The 18,786-nt window shown below is 38.7% G+C and overlaps 1 protein-coding gene and 1 long non-coding RNA gene across 2 annotated transcripts in view; one reads left to right on the plus strand and one right to left on the minus strand.

The window, feature by feature from the left end:
* The first annotated feature begins 5,483 nt into the window (after positions 1–5,483).
* LOC116603304 lies at positions 5,484–13,663 on the plus strand. Its single transcript, XR_004290543.2, has 2 exons — positions 5,484–11,509; positions 13,424–13,663. It is a non-coding gene; the product is annotated as an uncharacterized LOC116603304 (long non-coding RNA).
* Positions 13,664–15,233: 1,570 nt separating this feature from the next.
* LOC5519462 (hydrocephalus-inducing protein homolog) overlaps positions 15,234–18,786 on the minus strand; it is a 71,702-nt gene continuing 68,149 nt past the window's right edge. Inside the window, exons 74-77 of the mRNA XM_048721070.1 lie at positions 18,562–18,712; positions 17,657–17,887; positions 17,134–17,358; positions 15,234–15,941 (exon numbers count right to left, since the gene is read on the minus strand). Of these exons, the coding sequence (XP_048577027.1) occupies positions 15,459–15,941; positions 17,134–17,358; positions 17,657–17,887; positions 18,562–18,712 (1,090 nt within the window). The 3' untranslated portion in view covers positions 15,234–15,458. The remainder of the gene's footprint in view (positions 15,942–17,133; positions 17,359–17,656; positions 17,888–18,561; positions 18,713–18,786) is intronic.

An 18,786-nucleotide genomic window follows, 5' to 3' on the forward strand; every position in this document is an offset into this window, starting at 1 on the left:
AAAGCTATAGAACATTTGGTTATCCTTTTTTCTTTGTACCACGCTATTACCTAACTTGTATTTATCAGTATGGGATTTAAGCTATATATTGCATATAGGGTAAGATCTAGTATTAACTCTAAGAATGAAAGAGTCAGTCAATTAATAACCTTATATAATAAACTCAGGCGTTCGATGTGCTGATGCAGGATTTCTGTTTACCAATTCTGCCTTTATATTGTTTTAACTATCGCTGAAACCTTGTCTAGGCTATTTTTTTTTCTTTATTGCCATGGTACGGGTGAGATTGAATTATGCGTGTTAAAATTCTCCCTCTTATGAAATGCCTTTTGCTATGACACGGAATACATTTGCACATCCTTTTGGTACAATACTGTTTTTCTTAGAGCTAGTATCCCAGTAGGAGGCGCCTCCGTCTTTTCTCTTTGGAACAGGAACCGCGTCGACATTCATTTTGTACTGAAGAAATTACTGCATTAGTCCTCTTGTAGTGCTCTTGTTGTAGTCTGTAGAAGATCAGTTACAGGATATATCTTTGAAGTAGAACGTGACATATAGATTGCAGTATGCTTTACTTTAAGGTATTATATAATTTAAAGATAATTCGCTTTTACAATCATAAAAAGTTACGTAACTCGCGTGCGCGTGTCATAGGTGCGTCACAGGTCACAGGTGCGCAAAGATATCGCCTTAGAAATGTTTATATTCAGCCATTCTTCAATACACTTTACCCTTGTTCCGCGAACGTCTCTCGCTTGAGCAGGCTTGCTGGCCACTAAACAGAGAGACTTTTGAGGCTCTTTTTTTATAAGAACCTTTTTCATGAGAATTTCGAAAAATTCATGCTAAGAGCATGTCGAAGCTCAGACAAGCAGTAAAATATTGTTGTATTAGTCTGATGCGTCTTGAAATGCATAATCAAATTGTGTTCATAATACCTTAAATATTATTACTATTGACCATTTTGTGTAATTCTTTTCCTAATAATTCATTAGGTATTATACCCTTATATACACTAAAATTTAAGTTAAGAACATATTCAGCCTTGACCCCCAAAATAAGAACGGCCCAGTCTCAACTGAAAATTATTTAAATCGACTTAGCTTAAAATTGTTCGGTGTTTATCAGGTTCCAATAAAGAATCTAGAGCTAAAGGTGCTGCCTTTTTGTATAAAGGCAATATATAATTCAAGTGTACGTAAAACGATTTATATTCGCCATTCCTACGTTGTGCGAGGGATTGGGTCGAGTTGATGAGCGAACATCATGCTGGGAGGCAATACAACATGGCGTCGAACGGTGCGAATGTTTTTGATATTTTGAGTATGACTAACAAAGATATTCCGGGGGACAGAGTTGCCAAAACCTAGCATTTTCTAGCTCTCAGTATCACATCATGTCTATGACGCCATGTTGAATTGTGTAAAAATCGTCTCAACATGCTGCTCGCTTATCAACTCGACCCAATACCCCGCATTTCGTGGTCGTATAGCAAACCAGCGAGATAACGTCATGTGACCTATCTGCCGTTAAATTATTATTTTCGTGCATTTCGTGGCGGTAAAGCGAGACCCTGCAATTTTCAAAAGTTGTTCTGAGATAACAGCTCTCAGTTCTCTCTGTTGCACATTATTGGTGTTTTTTTTTTTCAAATTGCATCCGTGCTGAATAGTTATCAAGGGTTTTTCAAGTAAACCCGACTTGTTTAATGCTTCATGTGTGAAAAATCATCCTGAAGTTGTGTGTACCTGATGACTTTTTCACAGTTTCATCTCTCTCATGGAAGTTGGTACGAAGTCTGCATTTAGCTGCGGGCTTCAATAGTGCCATTCCAGACAAAGGCTATTTTTAGAACAACCAGTTATTTTTAGATACGCCTCTGATTGGTTAGCGCTCACGTTTCCTAGAAACATGAGTCTTTACGCGCGATCACATCTAGTCCAGACCTGGTACTCTCTTTGCGCTCGACATTCTGGCTCGAGCGAGAATGAGGAGCGCAAAAAGAGTCCCAGGTCTGGACTAGATCACATCTTGAGCGATGTGAACCGGCAAATGATGTTATGGAAATCTTTTTGACCGAAAACCATCCTTTTTTACAAACGCTGTGAAAATTATCTTCCATAGAGTACGCTGGATCCAATAAACCGTTTCTGGGAAATTGAAATGCATAGAGTGCGTGATTTTAGGCAACTTCCCCAGTAAAAGTTTTCACGGCTGATTCGCAAATTATAAAACAACAATCAAACATAAATCTGTGTTTACAAAACACAATTCTCTTCCAATTCCCTTTTAATGAAAAGATACATCCAGAACTATATTCACACCGATATTGTGGTTATTAAGACAGGTATTTCACAAATAAAAGATTTCAAGTCTCCATAATGAAGTAAATCTTATTTCGGTGACAAGGGGTTCTTGTTTGACATGATTTCTGAACATTTGCGTGAAGAATTGAAGTTCATTCATCTAAAAATGTTGTAAATCAAAGAAAAAGAAAGGCCTTCTTGTATTAAAATACATAACATAGACTGAGAAGAGAAAAATAACTTTTTAGGAGTCCGCCTGATATGCATCTTGAATGAACTCCAAATTCGCCGTCTCCCCGACGTCTTCCAGCTCAATTATTTATATAACATTTAGATAACTTAACATTAGATAACTGAACAGATACCAGGACACCACCCTACGAGTAGCATTGTAATCATGAGCTATGAGAAGCAGCTAAAAGGATAAAAACAGGTAGTGAACGAAGTCAAGAAGTGCAAAGGAGAAAAAATTGTGAAAATGTACTAGCTCGCGAGGTGCAAATAACCAAATATGGCGCGATGAACCATATATGGATTGCTCGCGCAATCTAAAAATAGCTTTCATGGACGGCATCATGGGCCACGGGGATTCGTTCTCTTATATCATGGTCTCTTGTCCGGACATAAAATTTTACCACATAGCGTGGAAGGTATAACTCGCTATTCCAGGAATAAGTCGAGCAAAAAAGACACAAAACTACTGCTTAAATCATCGTTTTACTATTTTTTTTTCTTGATTGCCAAATAAGGTACAGGTATGTAAAAATTTTCCTCGACTCTTTTTAGAAACCGGCACGTGGTCTTTAATAATCATGTACATGTTTACAAGGACATCAACAAATATGCTACATACCAAACCTAGCTTTGTTTTACTAACGCTTACTCGCTTATTCATCTAATAAGCCATGAAGCACTACGGACTACGCTACAATGATTCTCCGGGTTTAACCTTAATTTGAGTGTATACTAAAGCATCATTTTCCCCGAAACCCATCAAAGCGACAGAAAAAGGCGCCCCAAAATACAGCACGTGAAACAGCTCTTCTGATTGGCTGAGTCATGCAACCTCTTTTTCTTCTTGTCATTGGCTGAGACCAAAATACAGCACGTGAAACAGCTCTTCTGATTGGCTGAGTCATGCAACTTCTTTTCCTTCTTGTCATTGGCTGAGACCAAAATACAGCACGTGAAACGGCTCTTCTGATTGGCTGAGTCATGCAACTTCTTTTCCTTCTTGTCATTGGCTGAGACCAAAATACAGCACGTGAAACAGCTCTTCTGATTGGCTGAGTCATGCAACTTCTTTTCCTTCTTGTCATTGGCTGAGACCAAAATACAGCACTTGAAACGGCTCTTCTGATTGGCTGAGTCATGCAACTTCTTTTCCTTCTTGTCATTGGCTGAGACCAAAATACAGCACGTGAAACAGCTCTTCTGATTGGCTGAGTCATGCAACTTCTTTTCCTTCTTGTCATTGGCTGAGACCAAAATACAGCACGTGAAACGGCTCTTCTGATTGGCTGAGTCATGCAACTTCTTTTCCTTCTTGTCATTGGCTGAGACCAAAATACAGCACTTGAAACGGCTCTTCTGATTGGCTGAGTCATGCAACTTCTTTTCCTTCTTGTCATTGGCTGAGACCAAAATACAGCACGTGAAACAGCTCTTCTGATTGGCTGAGTCATGCAACTTCTTTTCCTTCTTGTCATTGGCTGAGACCAAAATACAGCACGTGAAACGGCTCTTCTGATTGGCTGAGTCATGCAACTTCTTTTCCTTCTTGTCATTGGCTGAGACCAAAATACAGCACGTGAAACAGCTCTTCTGATTGGCTGAGTCATGCAACTTCTTTTCCTTCTTGTCATTGGCTGAGACCAAAATACAGCACTTGAAACGGCTCTTCTGATTGGCTGAGTCATGCAACTTCTTTACCTTCTTGTCATTGGCTGAGACCAAACTAAGCCTGCGATTCTAGTGATCAGTTTTGATTTTGCCCATCTAGAATAGGCAGGATAGCCGTAAATGCATTTGTAATTCTAATGATTTCATTTTTTTTAAGCTACTGCTCCAAATTGTATTACGTGTAGAAGAAATTAAATGAAACAAAAAGCCTTTATATTTATAAAGGGACACAGGCAAGAAAAAAAAAAACGTTTAATGACTTACTTAAAACAAGAGAGCATAAGATAAGAGAGGGACACTTTGGTATTACCCGTGCGCCATGTCGATTCCGAATCCGGAATCCCCCGCGGGTTGCGTGTTGTTTTGCAAACTCGAAAGGAATGAAAAAAGATAATGTAAAATAACTCGGAAGAAAAAAACAAGTCTAACTTAAGTTACCAAGATTGGCAAATATACTCACAGAAAGCTAAATCCCAGAATAGTTTGACTGTTTTGTTTGTCTGAGCGGCGAAGTCAAGTGAGAAAGAAAAAAACGGTGAGCGATAAAATGGCTGTGATACTGCGTTTGATTCAAATCCCGACTCCAGTTTGTATAATAACAACATATAATAATAACAACATCAAAGAAGTACAGTAATATCTCCCTCTTTATTTTCTCACTTTTACAAAAGCTCAGATACTTCAGCTTGCTGGCTTTGATCATCACAAAAATGCATTCCCTCGCTACAAGGATAGTTTTATGAAATTTATTTTTCTTGGATTCCTTCTCTATTCACAAAAATATTCACAAAAATCAATATTATATCTAATTTCTAACTTACAGATTTCTTTTGGCCATTAGGAAGATAATGTATGGTTGAGAAACCACGGAGAAGCAGCAAGTTAGAGCAAAAACGGTGATTGAAGCACGAGGTTTTCCGCTCTTGATTTTGAATAAAGTCTCGTTTTGGAAATCTTGCAATCCTCGAAGTACTACATCCCCTTAATAAACTGCAACTGCCCGTAGCCTTGATGCTAGAATGATGGTATTTGTGCAAAAAGGTTTTTTCGGTTTCATGTCACAAAATAGCGGCAAACAACAAGATGTCAATGCCAAAGCGCGGGGGTAGGGCGAGTAAAAATGCTCACGCGCAGTGGTGGGGTGGTGGTTACTAAAAATAGCCGGATTCGGAATCGACATGGCGCGCGGGTAATACCAAAATGTCCCTCTCTTATCTTATGCTCTCTTGCTTAAAAGAAATGTACAACTAATATGTACAACCCCCCCCCCCCCCCCCCCCCTCAGCCAATCCTGGGTAATACGTACGCCTGTAAGGGTGAATTCACCCCGCTTGCCACAGGAAACCCAAAGCTACTGATAGTCCGGTCGCTTAGTGTTTCAATCTATACATAGCGGACAAAAGCACCAAACTTGGCATAAAGATAGCCAAGAGGATGCTAATTAATACTGAGACCGGTGCCCACCGGTACCACTTGAGGATTTTGTGTAATAACGGAATAAAAATTTGAAAAAAGCGTCCATCACGGGCTCCCTGTGGTGAAATTTAAAATATCTTGTATTTCCAAAACATTCCAAGGCGAAATATCTGATTGTTTTTTTTTAGGGGAAATATAACACTATTTGTTAATATTTCAAGATAAAACTGTCGTCGGCTGCATTAAAATGATTTATTTAAGAGAAAACGTTTCCAAGCTAGACCCAATCCCCCTCACGGTTATCCAAGATGGCGGCTTATATTGGCACTGTATATGCTGTAAGTACATCAAAAAAATTGCGTATTTTAGGTAAAAAAAGCTCATTCTTTATATATCAAGGACATACAATGTCTATATCCTACTAAATATGAAATTTTGTCTTGATTTTAAATATATTTTTTCTAAATCTGCGATAATCTCAATTATCTGGTATTTTGACGTTGGCTAAATAAAAAGAGGTAGAGATGGATTTAATAAGAGGGGGCTTTGTAAGTGTCTGTCAACTAGACACCAAAGACCAATAAGATGCTTTAGATATGCCTCCTTAATAAAAGTTATTAGGTTGTGATTTTTTTCTTAAGAATATTAGAGGGTTTGGATGTTCTGCAGAATAAACATCTGTAGAAACTCTTTGTCGCGCAAATAGCGCAAAATGGCACAGGAATTGTCACAAATTTGCGGTATTAATGCTCGAAAGCATTAAAAAAAAGCTGACCAGCAGAGGCAATACGAAAAAAAACAGTGCTTATTGCTCCCTCCGTGTGCATCATAGTGATGAGGTTGAACGCATCGCATGCTTTTAACAGGATAGCAACCAACCTCAAACGAATCGCCGCACCAATAGAGGACTATTTTATTATCCTAAACATGATTAATGATGACCTCAGGGATGGAAAGGGGCCGTGGAGCATAAGAAAAGGAAAGGCCTCCTGGAAGCGAGAGAGAATGATAAAAAAAGTATAGAGCTTTTGTCAGGCTTATTAAATATATTAACAAAATATATAAGTGGAGACTGTTGAAAATGGTACGTTCCTTTTTCTGATGTCCGAGCTCCTCAATGTACATGAGACACGCTTGGGACAGAGTTTTAGAGGCTTTTCCTAAGGTGCTGATCAGTGATCGGCAGACCGTTATTGTAATAAAGGGGAGAAATTTATTCTGAAACAAACTGAAAGAGACTTTTCAGAATGATGCGCGTACGCTAGCGTGTGCCCAGGGTCCGCGGGGATTTCTTTTCCAAACAAAGGATTTTTCCTTTCTCAGGGATGTTTTCTTCGAGGTGCCAAAGAAAAGACGGTGCTATAAACAAGTGTTCAAAAACTCTAGTGTTGACGATACTAGCGAGGACACGTTTAGCCCAAAACCTGACGTAAGCCAGAATTATTCTTTTATTTTAACGATCAGAAGGTTTTGAGCGCCATACCTGTAGACGCCAGCCACCGCTGCCGATCTATATTAGTTCGATATCCTTTTTTTTTTTTTACAAAATAAAAACATAAATCATGGAATGTTATTAGCTAGGGTTTTCGGCTTCATACGACCGAGTGGTTGGAAGTCAAGGGCGTCTGCCGGCGCCCCCTATTTGACCCATAACTAGCATGGGGTAGAGCGAGGCTCTCGCCTCGGAAACAATTGTGATACTTTGATTTTAAAATAACATAGGGCCGTAACAAAAGGATAAACAAATGATCCGAGTTGTCATGGTATAATTTATCAATGCACAATAGGCTATGAAAAATCTCCCTCATCGGTAGCATATTTTTTCCTGCTGACGGGCCTATTAATTACAGCCGCGCTGGTTGAATTAAGCTCTTTATCCCTTAATATAATACTTAGAGAACTCATTGAAAGAAAATTTCTGGGAAAATTCATGTGCACCACCTATTTGTGCTTATTTGATGAATACAAATCAGTCACATTTGCATGTTAGGGATGTAAATAGAGCCGCTTGGGGCCTGGGTTCCAGTAGGTTTTCCTTCTTCTTCAAATGTAGCTTTTTATAGCTATCTATATGTTTCTTGGCACGGAATTCGATAGAATACAGCTGAAATGATAGAAATCGTTTTCAAATATGTGCATTTTGATCTTTTGTGTGTCTTGAAAAGGTATGAAAATCTTACCACACCAGATTTCTAAAAAAAAAATAATTGCTCTTTATTTATGGATCCGCAAATGGTACCGGTGGGCACCGGTCTCAATATTGCTTACCATTCTCTAGGCTATATTTATACCAAGTTTGGTGCTTTTGTCCGCTGTGTATAGATTGAGCTCTTTTTGTGCGCTAAGCCACCCGACTATGACATCCCCGGACTAGGGTACCAATTTCCTTCTCCTTAGCAAAGCTGCAAGTGGACGTGAAATACACCGATTTCTGATAACGCTATTTTTTTTCTTGGTCATAAAATAAAAATCCTTTTACCATAATCTATTATTTTTGCCCTTTTTTTTTACTTGTGTCCTTGTATTAACAAAGTTGACTAAATGCAATAATCATAAAGACATTTTTTATAATATTTGTTTCTTTTTTGGTGGCTTTAATGGTTATATTTTAGTAAAAAAAAAGTCATGTTGTGAAAAAAGGGTGATATATTCATTTAGAGGCTCTGATAAAATGTAGACAGTAATTAAAATAAGAACAAGGTCTGCAAAAGGTCATTATTCCCTTATAGTCTTTAAGGTAGTTGATTTAGTGAAATTAATGTTGCCTTTAAAAAGTAGTATGGAAGAGTTCACATACGTAGGCATTTATTATAGGCAAATACCTAAACACATGAAAAATGGAAATATTTAAAAAAATGTCCATTGTAAAAAGTAAATTATTATGAAAACTCAACTCGAGAAATACGTAAGCGGAAGGATTGAAGATGATTTGTGTGAATTCTGGAGAATGTAACTGGATTAGTGAAATTATTTGATTGGAACGGACACCTGCGCTCTAAAAAGAGACGAGGACAAAACAGCGAAAATATGCGGTTATTGTTTAAGGCTTTACTATTATTTGTTTAATTGTCACTCTTTTGTTGCTCTTTAAAAAATACACGGCAACAAAATAAAATGTGATAACCAATTTTAGCTGGCTTAAAAATGTCGAAGAGTAGAAATTCAGAAAAGACGACACATTAAAATGAGCCACTGACTTTGCCTAAACAACACCGTTAATGGTCTATACACCGATGATAAAAATTATAGAAATTATATTTCCCACAAAGACAGGGTTTTCGGGTTAACTTAGAATAGAGTTTTATTGTGACACTTTCCAAATGATGATTTATCCTCTTACTGTATTGCTTTTAAACATACCATTTCTTGAAGTTAAATTACAAAATATTAAATGTAGAAATTGTTCTCAGCATGGGGCTCTTAATCTTCACAAACCTAGTGACCGTGATAACCAATCTATCTCAAACATTACTTTGCTCAAGATAACTTTTTTTTGCTCTGAATTTTTATGCCTCTCCGCGAGCATATTATTCCCTGTTTGCATCTAGGAGTCTCCATAAAGTCTCCGAAGAACGTTTCGGATAAACGGAGGCGCCTTAAAGTTCAGAATTCCCTAATCACGTTATCGTACTCTGAGGGCAAATTTCATTCTAGAATAAAGAAATGATCACTTACTTCTTAGAGGTGAGGAAGGAAGGGCTGTCCAGCCGCGCCTTCGTTCGATTCTTTTGTCTACCTGTGAATTGAGCACATTGTCGCAAAAAAGTCGCTTTATTAGTATGGAATGTAAGTTTTCTTCATAAGTTCCGTTTGCGCAAATTACGGTATTCAGCTACAATATTGATCAATTAAATGGCATTACTTTTTAAACCCACGTCTAATTTTAATCGTTCAAATAAATAAGTTTAAAAATCTAACAATTGACGAACGTAAGCGCATTATTTCAAGGTGAAAATGATTGTTTGCCACATCGGATGTAAGGAATATCGCAGCCAGCAATTTATTTTTGAAAATTAGTGTCGTTGTCTTTCTACAGTTGTCAAGGGTGTTTTTGCCGTTTATCAGATTTTCCCTGTTGCCCTTTTCCATTCAAAGGGCTTGTAGTTCAAGGAAAAACAGCACAGCAAATAGACATAACTGTTCCATTTTTTTCTTGGATATATTTTTGCCGAGCTCGATTTAGACATGTTGAGCAAAGCTAAATAAAAATAGTCCTCTTATTAGATCTAAGCTCGTAGAAATGTCATATTTACAATTTTAAAACGGAAACTTTATGATAACAAATCTGTAAATCCTCCAGAAAAAGAAGTCAGGGCAATGTTTGTGCGGCACGAGATATTGACTACTCCACTAAAACTGTCGACAGCTCAATTTGTATTCTTCCATTTATTTGTCAACACTTTTTTAATCCAATGTTTGTGCTAGATAGTCCTTTTCTAATCATATTTAAGAAATTTGTTAAAACAGGCGTGCAAAATAGACTAAATTCTGTTAACAAAATGGACATGTTCTTTTTCTCAAAACGAGACCTTTCCCAATAGCATTCTAAATTCCAATCATTTCTTTATACAGGTTGATTATTTGATATTTTAGAAGCGTAAAGCAAAAGACACGAGATCCTAATTATGATAAAATGGTCTTTATTATTTTGACGTCTCTCTTATTTTTCTATTACTGGAAATTAAGATTCCGTTCAACAATTTTATCTGTAAGTCCGAATTAAATGCCGTCGGGAAAATTCCAATTCGCGATATTCGCCAAATTTCCCTAGATCGCGTGTCTAATGTTATAGTTATAATTCAAGTACAGCAGTGATTTAGCCAAAACAACGGATTTCTTCCTAGCTTGATATCTTCTGCTAATGTCATATGTTTTCTAATTTTGAAAAAAAAAGGACAGACTTGTAAGAGTTTTATTTCGTATCCAAGATATTTCATATTTTGTTCTGATAAGTAATTTGGGCATTTTAAGGCCAACAAATCCATCTTGTGTATTATTCACAATTTATATGAAATATTTTCATTTTTCTAGTAACACAATTTGTAGTAGATCACCTTGGAAAAGTCAGCGTTGGTTTAATTTTATTTACTTTATTGCTCCTGGGGCATGTAATTCAAAGAAAGATTACACTGGCAATGGGATGATATCTATTGTTGTAGGAGGGTAAACATTAGGGCAGATAAGAGCTCCATCGTAATTAAAAATCCCATGGTGTACACCGTTTGCTGCTTTTACTTCTTGCGGCATACTTTTACAAGATCGAGTGAAGATAATAAGAAATGAACGCTGAGTTTGAAACGCTGCCCAAAATCTAAATCACCCAGGAAGCAGTCTTAGAAATACTCTATTATTTGCAATTAAACTTTCATCAATTGTAATTCTCTTAGTTACTGAACAAATTTAGTGTAGTGTTAAAAACAAATAAGTGTAAATTGAACAGTGAGGCATGATAATTGATCAGAGTCGTATTATTGGGTTCAATAACTGGGGAATTATCATGAAGGATTCAGGGAAAGGTTCACGGGAAACTAGTGTTCCATTCTATTGCGAGATTCAGCGAGATAAGAGGAGGCGGTGATTACGGACACATTTATTCTTCTTTAATTTGATCTTTTGATCGGAAAAAAGGAAGTACGAAAGCTAGCGGTCTCATTAAGGGTCCCGGCCACGGTATAAAAAGGGTCGTCGAATCGTTGAGAGCCACACTTGACGAAGAATCTCTTAAGAACAACATCTCTCCCAAGCGAAGAGTCAATACCTTCAACTTCACCATGAACACCAAGCTCGCTGCCCTTTTAATAGTCGTCCTCGCCGTTAGCTTTGTCTCACAGACGGAGGCCTTCACAGCCGGCGCTGGTAACATCGGCAAACGAGAGTACAACAAGGTAACGTGCGATATTCGCGCGCTTTTAATATTTTCGCGCGTTTTCCTCTAAGTCAAGAGTACGCAAATACGTTTTGCTCCATAATACAATGGAAAAGTTTTTGCTATTTTTTTCCAGATTTGGCGACAATTTAAAGCATTATATTTTATACCTTATATTAGTAAGGTATTTTCACAAAAAAAATCTCGAGGTTTATTATCAGAATTTCTGCTTAACAATGTTTTTTAGAAAAGCCCAGAGGCTTGCAAAATGAAAAAAAAACTGTTTATTGAAAAAGTTGTCATTTTTATTAAATATTTGACAGCGAGGAAAGCTGAAATCCGAAATACAGATGCCAATACGTCATAATCAAACAACTTAGATTTACATATGAAAACAGCCTTTAACTTTGTTAGTTTTTAATTATAGTTCAGACATGTAGTCTAGAGGTTTTTGTACCTCTGTTTTACTTCACTGTAAGTTTTGCTCTACGTGTTGGGAAGCGGAAACTTAAAAGGATTATTCTCTAAAAAACATCATTTCCTCTGATAGATAATATCAAAAACTTTTCTTCCTAGAAATCAAGCAATCATTTAAGAACAAGTAATTATGAAAATTCATATTTCATTTTTTTAAACGCCCAATATTTTATGCAGAAAAACACTCAAATGTTTTTTTTTCCACAGTTGCAGAGTTTTTCTTTTTATCGCCTTTTATCTCATTGACTCTTATTTTTAAGTCTCCCATCAAATGATAGCAATCTTTAGAAGTGTTAGACTATCTAAAAAACGTAAATTCTATCTCTGTAAGGGAAATTATATTAGAATCTGGACAAGGGTCTAGTGTCTTATCGCTATCCTTTGTACTCGCCCGCTAGAAGTTGAAAATGCTCTTTTTAGCCCTTCAGCTAAACGATAATATCAAAAAGATAAAGATAAGGTCTTGATGATGTTCAACTTTGCAATCAAGTTTCAATGGAGAATTTCCTCTACACGCTGATTTTGTGTAATTCAATCAAAAACAATTTCGTTTGTTTTTATTATTATCATTATCATTACAGTTGTACCTCAAATGCCTGAGTATTGGTAATCTCTCCCGCAGGTTAGTTTGTTTCAAAACTGGCTCGGTTTTAATAAGTCAATAGAAATCTTTTTTTACAAGGATTTTTTTTTTTTGCGTCAAAAATTCCCTAGAGAGCATAAGATATATGATGTCTTGATATTGCATATCTTTGCGCCAATCATTGCGAAACTGAGCGCCGTATGTACATCGAGTAAACGGCAAACTCATTCATTCCTCATTATCTACTATTTACCCAGCTGTTTTTATTTTATTCTTTTTTTCTCTTAGTTGCCTTAATGGGGGACTAAGAGATCACGTGATTGTTTGGGTGGCAAACTAGCGGGGTCAGTACGCACCTCTTACAAGCTGCAATTTGATTGGGCAAATGAACAATATCCGCACCTCGACACAAAGAACGAGAAGAATAGAGACAAAAAAAACTCCTTTGTAGAACAAAGATAATAGGAGACAAAGCAGCTGCGTACTTACTCAACTAGCGCGCGCTCAGCCTTTAAGCGGCAAATTAACAGATAAAAAGCAACTTATTCAGCGCTTAGGAAAGAAACCAGGATTCTTTTTTCTCAGAAAGGGTTAAGTTTCATTTAAGGATTTTGGCTTCGTCGTTATCTGGTGTGACGGGCGAAGTCATTTCTGATCATTTTGTTTGATCATTTTGTTTTGAATTTGCTACCCCAAAAAGGTCACGTGATCTCTTAGCGCCCTATTGTCGTCAATATTACTGTTTGTGTAAATGCGAAAGTCTTTAGTTTTGACTTCTCGAGCCCCTGTACTAAATTGCCAAACGTTTACCAATGTAACACTTCAATGGAGAATCTCCTTATCAAAAAGCTCTTTTTCTATTTGTGTCTTCAGTTGGGAGAGAGACTTCAGAGCATGTGCCGAGTAGCGCAATTCGCCTGCCAACAGCCCATCAAGCGACTCGTCGAAAAAGCCGCCGACGATCAATAGACGCTTCGGATCCAGAAATCGCCTTGATATTTGACTGGACTATGTATAGTAATACAATTATTAACTGAACGACTCTCCCACCATTGCCTCGACAATCTGGCATCTTTATAGCATAAAAATGTGTGAATAAACTATCATCCGTAATATTTGAGTTCATTATCTGGCTCGTGTTTGGCTCGATTCAACAAGCCCCCCTCCCATCCCGTGCCTTCCCTCCCCCTATCCCTCCTTCCTTTTCCCACCCAAACATCCTTCAAAAGAAAATAATCGAGAAATCCGCCACTGGCGGGCTGATTCCTGTGGCAGGCGGAGCCTTCGACATCACAAACCAAAGGACACCCAAAAAAGCACAGGAAACCCGAAAGGACACCGGGACTAGGTTGCGAAGTTATTCAGAATGCTGTATCTCCTTCAATTCTTTATGAAAATTCACCAAACCTCATTTGTAGATAACTTTAGTCTTACTAAAACCTTTACTTAAGTGATTTATCAATCCGATGATTTCTGACAAAGTTACGGGGTAATGAATATTCTCCATATTGTTTTTCGTTAATGAGGCAAAGGTTACCCCTATCAATAGGAATTTGTAGAAAATTTTCGTGGAAAGACTGTTTAGAAAGTGCCTCATTAACAGAATTCAATAGACAAATTATTCACATGGCTATATCTCCTTCAATTCTTTATGAACATTTACCAAACCTCATTTGTAGATAACTTTAGTCTTACTAAAACCTTTACTTAAGTGATTTATCAATCCGATGATTTCTGACAAAGTTACGGGGTAATGAATATTCTCCATATTGTTTTTCGTTAATGAGGCAAAGGTTACCCCTATCAATAGGAATTTGTAGAAAATTTTCGTGGAAAGACTGTTTAGAAAGTGCCTCATTAACAGAATTCAATAGACAAATTATTCACATGGCTATATCTCCTTCAATTTTTCAAGAAAATTTACCAAATATCATTTGTAGATAACTAAAGTCTTAATAAATCCTTTATTTAAGTGATTTATCAATCCGATTATTCCTGAAAAAGTTACGGGGTTATAAATATTTTCCCTATTGTTTTTCGTTAATCATGTATAGGTTATCTCTATCTTCAGGATTTTATGTAGCCGGCGTGGAAAGGCTGTTTGGAAAATGCCTCATTCACAAAATTCAATAGGGAAATTATTAATAATACCATATATCCCCAATTCTCTAAAGAAAGTTCACGAATTCGTATTTATTGATAAATATATCTCCGACCAGAAAAATAGAAATGCATTCTGGATGATCGAAGTTTTTCCCGTTAATCTTGTAACCTAATAGTTGGCATTTCACTAGCCTGCGTAGCGGCTCTAGTCTCACTTGCCAGCATTTCACTGGGAATCCTGTGGTTATTACGTCATCCTAACACTCAACCAGGCCCTCGAAGCTTACACCATCCTAGATGGTATAACTGTGAGTAAGCAAGGCAGGGTTTCGCGCCCCGTTTTCTAAGCACGTTGCAGGAAAGCCCCATCAAACAGCGCCTGTATTGCTGGGAAAATTATGTAGTATTTCAGAGCCCTAAATTGCTGCTTGTAAACAATGTTGCGCGGTGCGATTTCTTTTGTCAACCGAGCGAGGTTTCGCCAGCAAATCTGTGTGCTGGGTGATATGGGTTAATACAAATCAAACATCAAGGGAAGTGGGGATACCACGTACATCCAAGCATTAATAAAATCGTACTATTATCCTGAAAACAGTTTATTATAGGAACATCAGGATACAGAAAAATACAAATAGTAAGCTCCCTGGTGAATACTTCTGTACAATATTCAATAAACTATACAATGGAAAATATTGAAAACTTCTAAATATTACACACAATCTTTTACCGAACCATAGACTTATTCAAGTAAGTAACACATTTTTTAAAGAAACATTAGGAATTTTAAGTGATTTTATCAGAATTATTACGGAGTGACACCTTTCAGATAGAAGGTCCACGTGACATTCCCGGCACCCCCTGCGCTCCGTGGACACGTGACCATCAACTTGCCCATGCGTGGTGCCTTGGAGCCACCCTGGTTGCCTTCAAAGCCGACGATGACATTGTGCGTCTTTTTGGCGCGAATCGTCTCGGTGGCCTTGACATTGAAACACGGTGAGTCGACGCAGAACATGAATTGAGTGGTGTTGGAGAACACGTTCTTGAATGGAATATTGGTGGTGGAACCCGCTTTGATGGAGTACGGACCCTGTGGCTTGGGAGGCGAGCAGTGACCGAAAAGAGGGAAGGTGTACTCTCCGCCCGTGGCAGACGTGGCGGTCAAAATCGCGCGCGTGTCCCCAAGGCGTGCGGGCTCGTACGTGACGTCAACGCCAACTTCAGTGCCTCCACTTGAAGCCGAGGCTGCGGTTATAGTCTTTTCAACGTGGAAGTCAGTGTTATCGACCTGGCAAGAGGATCAGGAAAGTAAGTAAAACAAAACAATGGTATTATAAAACAACAGTAAAACATCTATATAACGATGTATGCCAAGGAGCCGAATATGCCATTGTTATCTGGAGATTGATACCATTTCCTGAAAGTTTAGAGTGAACGGGAGCCGATACCAATATTATCGTATATCGATTATCGTTATCGATTGTCTTAAGTTATTGGAGCTCCGTTAACTATGGAGGGAAAACTAGAAAGCGGTCCGAGTTAAACTAGTAGCTAAAAGGGAATGAGCAAGGTTAGCTCTAGTAAGGGGGGGAGGTCGTGTTATCCAAATTTGAATAATCGTTATTTAAACAATTCGAAGTTATTATAACGTAGTTGATGTACATGTTTCCGCAGGGCCGTAGCTGGAGGTGGGGCACTAGGGGCGTGTGCCCTCCCCCCTGAAAAAAAATTATTTAAAAAAAAATATAATATAATATAATGAATAGTAAGGGCGTGGCTGATGTTTCTGTATTGTAAGTAGTAAGTAAAATAAAACAACAGTGAAACATCTATATAATACGTAGCCCGGGAAGTGCCATTGTAGATCGCCTACTTTTTTTGGATCGTGTTCATTTTTTAGGGGATCGCGCGTACATTTTTGGGGATCGCGCTCATTTTTTTTTTTTCGATCGTGTACACAATTTTTTCTCGACTTTTTTCCCGACTTTTTTCTTGACTTTTTTTCTCGACTTTTTTTCCCGACTCTTTTCCCGACTTTTTTCTCGACTTTTTTTCCCGACTTTTTTCTCGACTTTTTTCTCGACTTTTTTCTCGACTTTTTTCACAACTTTTTTCTCGACTTTTTTCCCGACTTTTTTCTCGACTTTTCCCCCGACTCCGAAAGCCGGAGCCGGAGCCGAAATCTTTATCTTATACCAATATTATCGTTTATCGTTTAACTGTAACCGCATTCACTCCTTTATTAGTGGTCTATTATGCTTAAATAATTGGAGCTCCGTTAACTCTAAAGGGAAACTAGAAAGCGGCCCGAGTTAAACGAGTAGATTAGGAATGATAAGGAAATGACCAGAAGGGGCGTGGCTGTGCCCCCTAAATATTGTTTTAATTTTTCTGTATTGTGCCCCCCCCCCCCCCCCCCCCCCAATCTTGCGTGGCGAGCTACGGCTCTGTTCCACAAGAGGCTCTCGAGGCTGTCGTACCTTGCACGCATATTCCACTTTAGACTTGGCAAAATTCATGAACCTGCAGGTTTGGACTTGACTGGTGCCCAGGCTTGCGCGGAAGTGTACGGGTGGTTCCGGTCCCGCGGGGGTGGCGGTGAGAAAGAGATCGTAATGATAGGCGCCGAGCTCGGAGCTCAGGAAGGCCAGACGAGTGTTGGTTTCACCAGCTTTGAGAGGTAGGTATTCGAACATACACGAGCCCTAGAAGAACGAAAACGAGGGGAAATTAGTTGAGCTCAAAGGCCCTAGGAAAACTCAGGGAATAAATGGGTTACACTTGAGTATCGAGTGTCCTAGACCCACTGCGAAAAGTCCTTCCTACGCTTCGCGTATCCACGACTATAAGGTTACGACAAAGAATCTAGGGGGATGGGGAAAATAAAACAAGACTACTAGTCAAATCAACTCTTCCATATTCGCACTGCAAGTGTTTGTATCAGCGTATGTTGGTATGGTAACGAAGCTGATTGTTCAACGAATTCGGGTGACGGAAACTGACCTCTGAGTTGGGTGGCACGGTGAAACTCGGTGGCATTTGGAGATCAGGCACGGAGCACTGCGTGCTGAAGGTGACTGGGGTGTTGAGAGGGTTGTTCAGGGTGACTACGTGTGAGGTGCTCTTGCGGACTGGCGTGGACAGCTCGATGCCCGCCATAACGCCGGGAGATGTCGCCTTGAACATGACGTAATAGTACATGAATTCGCCGCTTGTCTCGTTACGGAAGATGACCTGCGGGAAGAAGTCGTAAACAACTTTATTTAGCGACTTATGAATGGTTTCGAGTACTAGGCTGAGAACATTCAAGGGAAGAGGGTGGGTGGGGGGTTCAAGTCAGTCAGTGACAAGTAGCACGAGTAGAAGAATAGAAATAAACATGCCGAGAAGTAGCGAGTCACTTCCGAGTAGAAATAAACATGCCGAGAAGTGGCGAGTCACTTCCGAGTAAAAATAAACATGCCGAGAAGTGGCGAGTCACTTCCGAGTAGAAATAAACATGCCGAGAAGTGGCAAGTCACTTCCGAATAGAAATAAACATGCCGAGAAATGGCGAGTCACTTCCGAAAAGAAATAAACATTCCGAGAAGTGGCGAGTCACTTCCGAATAGAAATAAACATGCCGAGATGTGGCGAGTCACTTCCGAGTAGAAATAAACATTCCGAGAAGTGGCGAGTCACTTCCGAGTAGACATAAACATGCCGAGAAGTAGCGAGTCACTTCCGAGTAGAAATAAACATTCCGAGAAGTGGCGAGTCACTTCCGAGTAGACATAAACATTCCGAGAAGTAGCGAGTCACTTCAGGGTAGAAAAAAAAAAAAGACGAGATGTGGCGAATCACAGCCGAGTAGAGCTAAGTCAAGGTACGTCGAGTAGAGGCAAAATAAAACGAATTTTTAGGGTTACCTTAGCGCTGAAGGTGCCCTCCTTGTGCGCAAAGAAGTTGAGCTTGTATTCCTTCTTAGAGAGTCCCGGCACATCAATGTAGTCCAATCCCTTGATGGTCGTCGAGTTGTCTGGTTTCTCAGGCTTCAGCATCTCAATAGTCACACGAAACCTAGAATCAGATACGGGATCCGTTTTAAAATCTTGCAAATTAGAAAACTTCCATATTACCTTTATTACATGGGG

The sequence above is a fragment of the Nematostella vectensis genome, chromosome 13, assembly GCF_932526225.1.
Source record: "Nematostella vectensis chromosome 13, jaNemVect1.1, whole genome shotgun sequence".
NCBI classification, from domain to species: Eukaryota; Metazoa; Cnidaria; class Anthozoa; order Actiniaria; family Edwardsiidae; genus Nematostella; species Nematostella vectensis.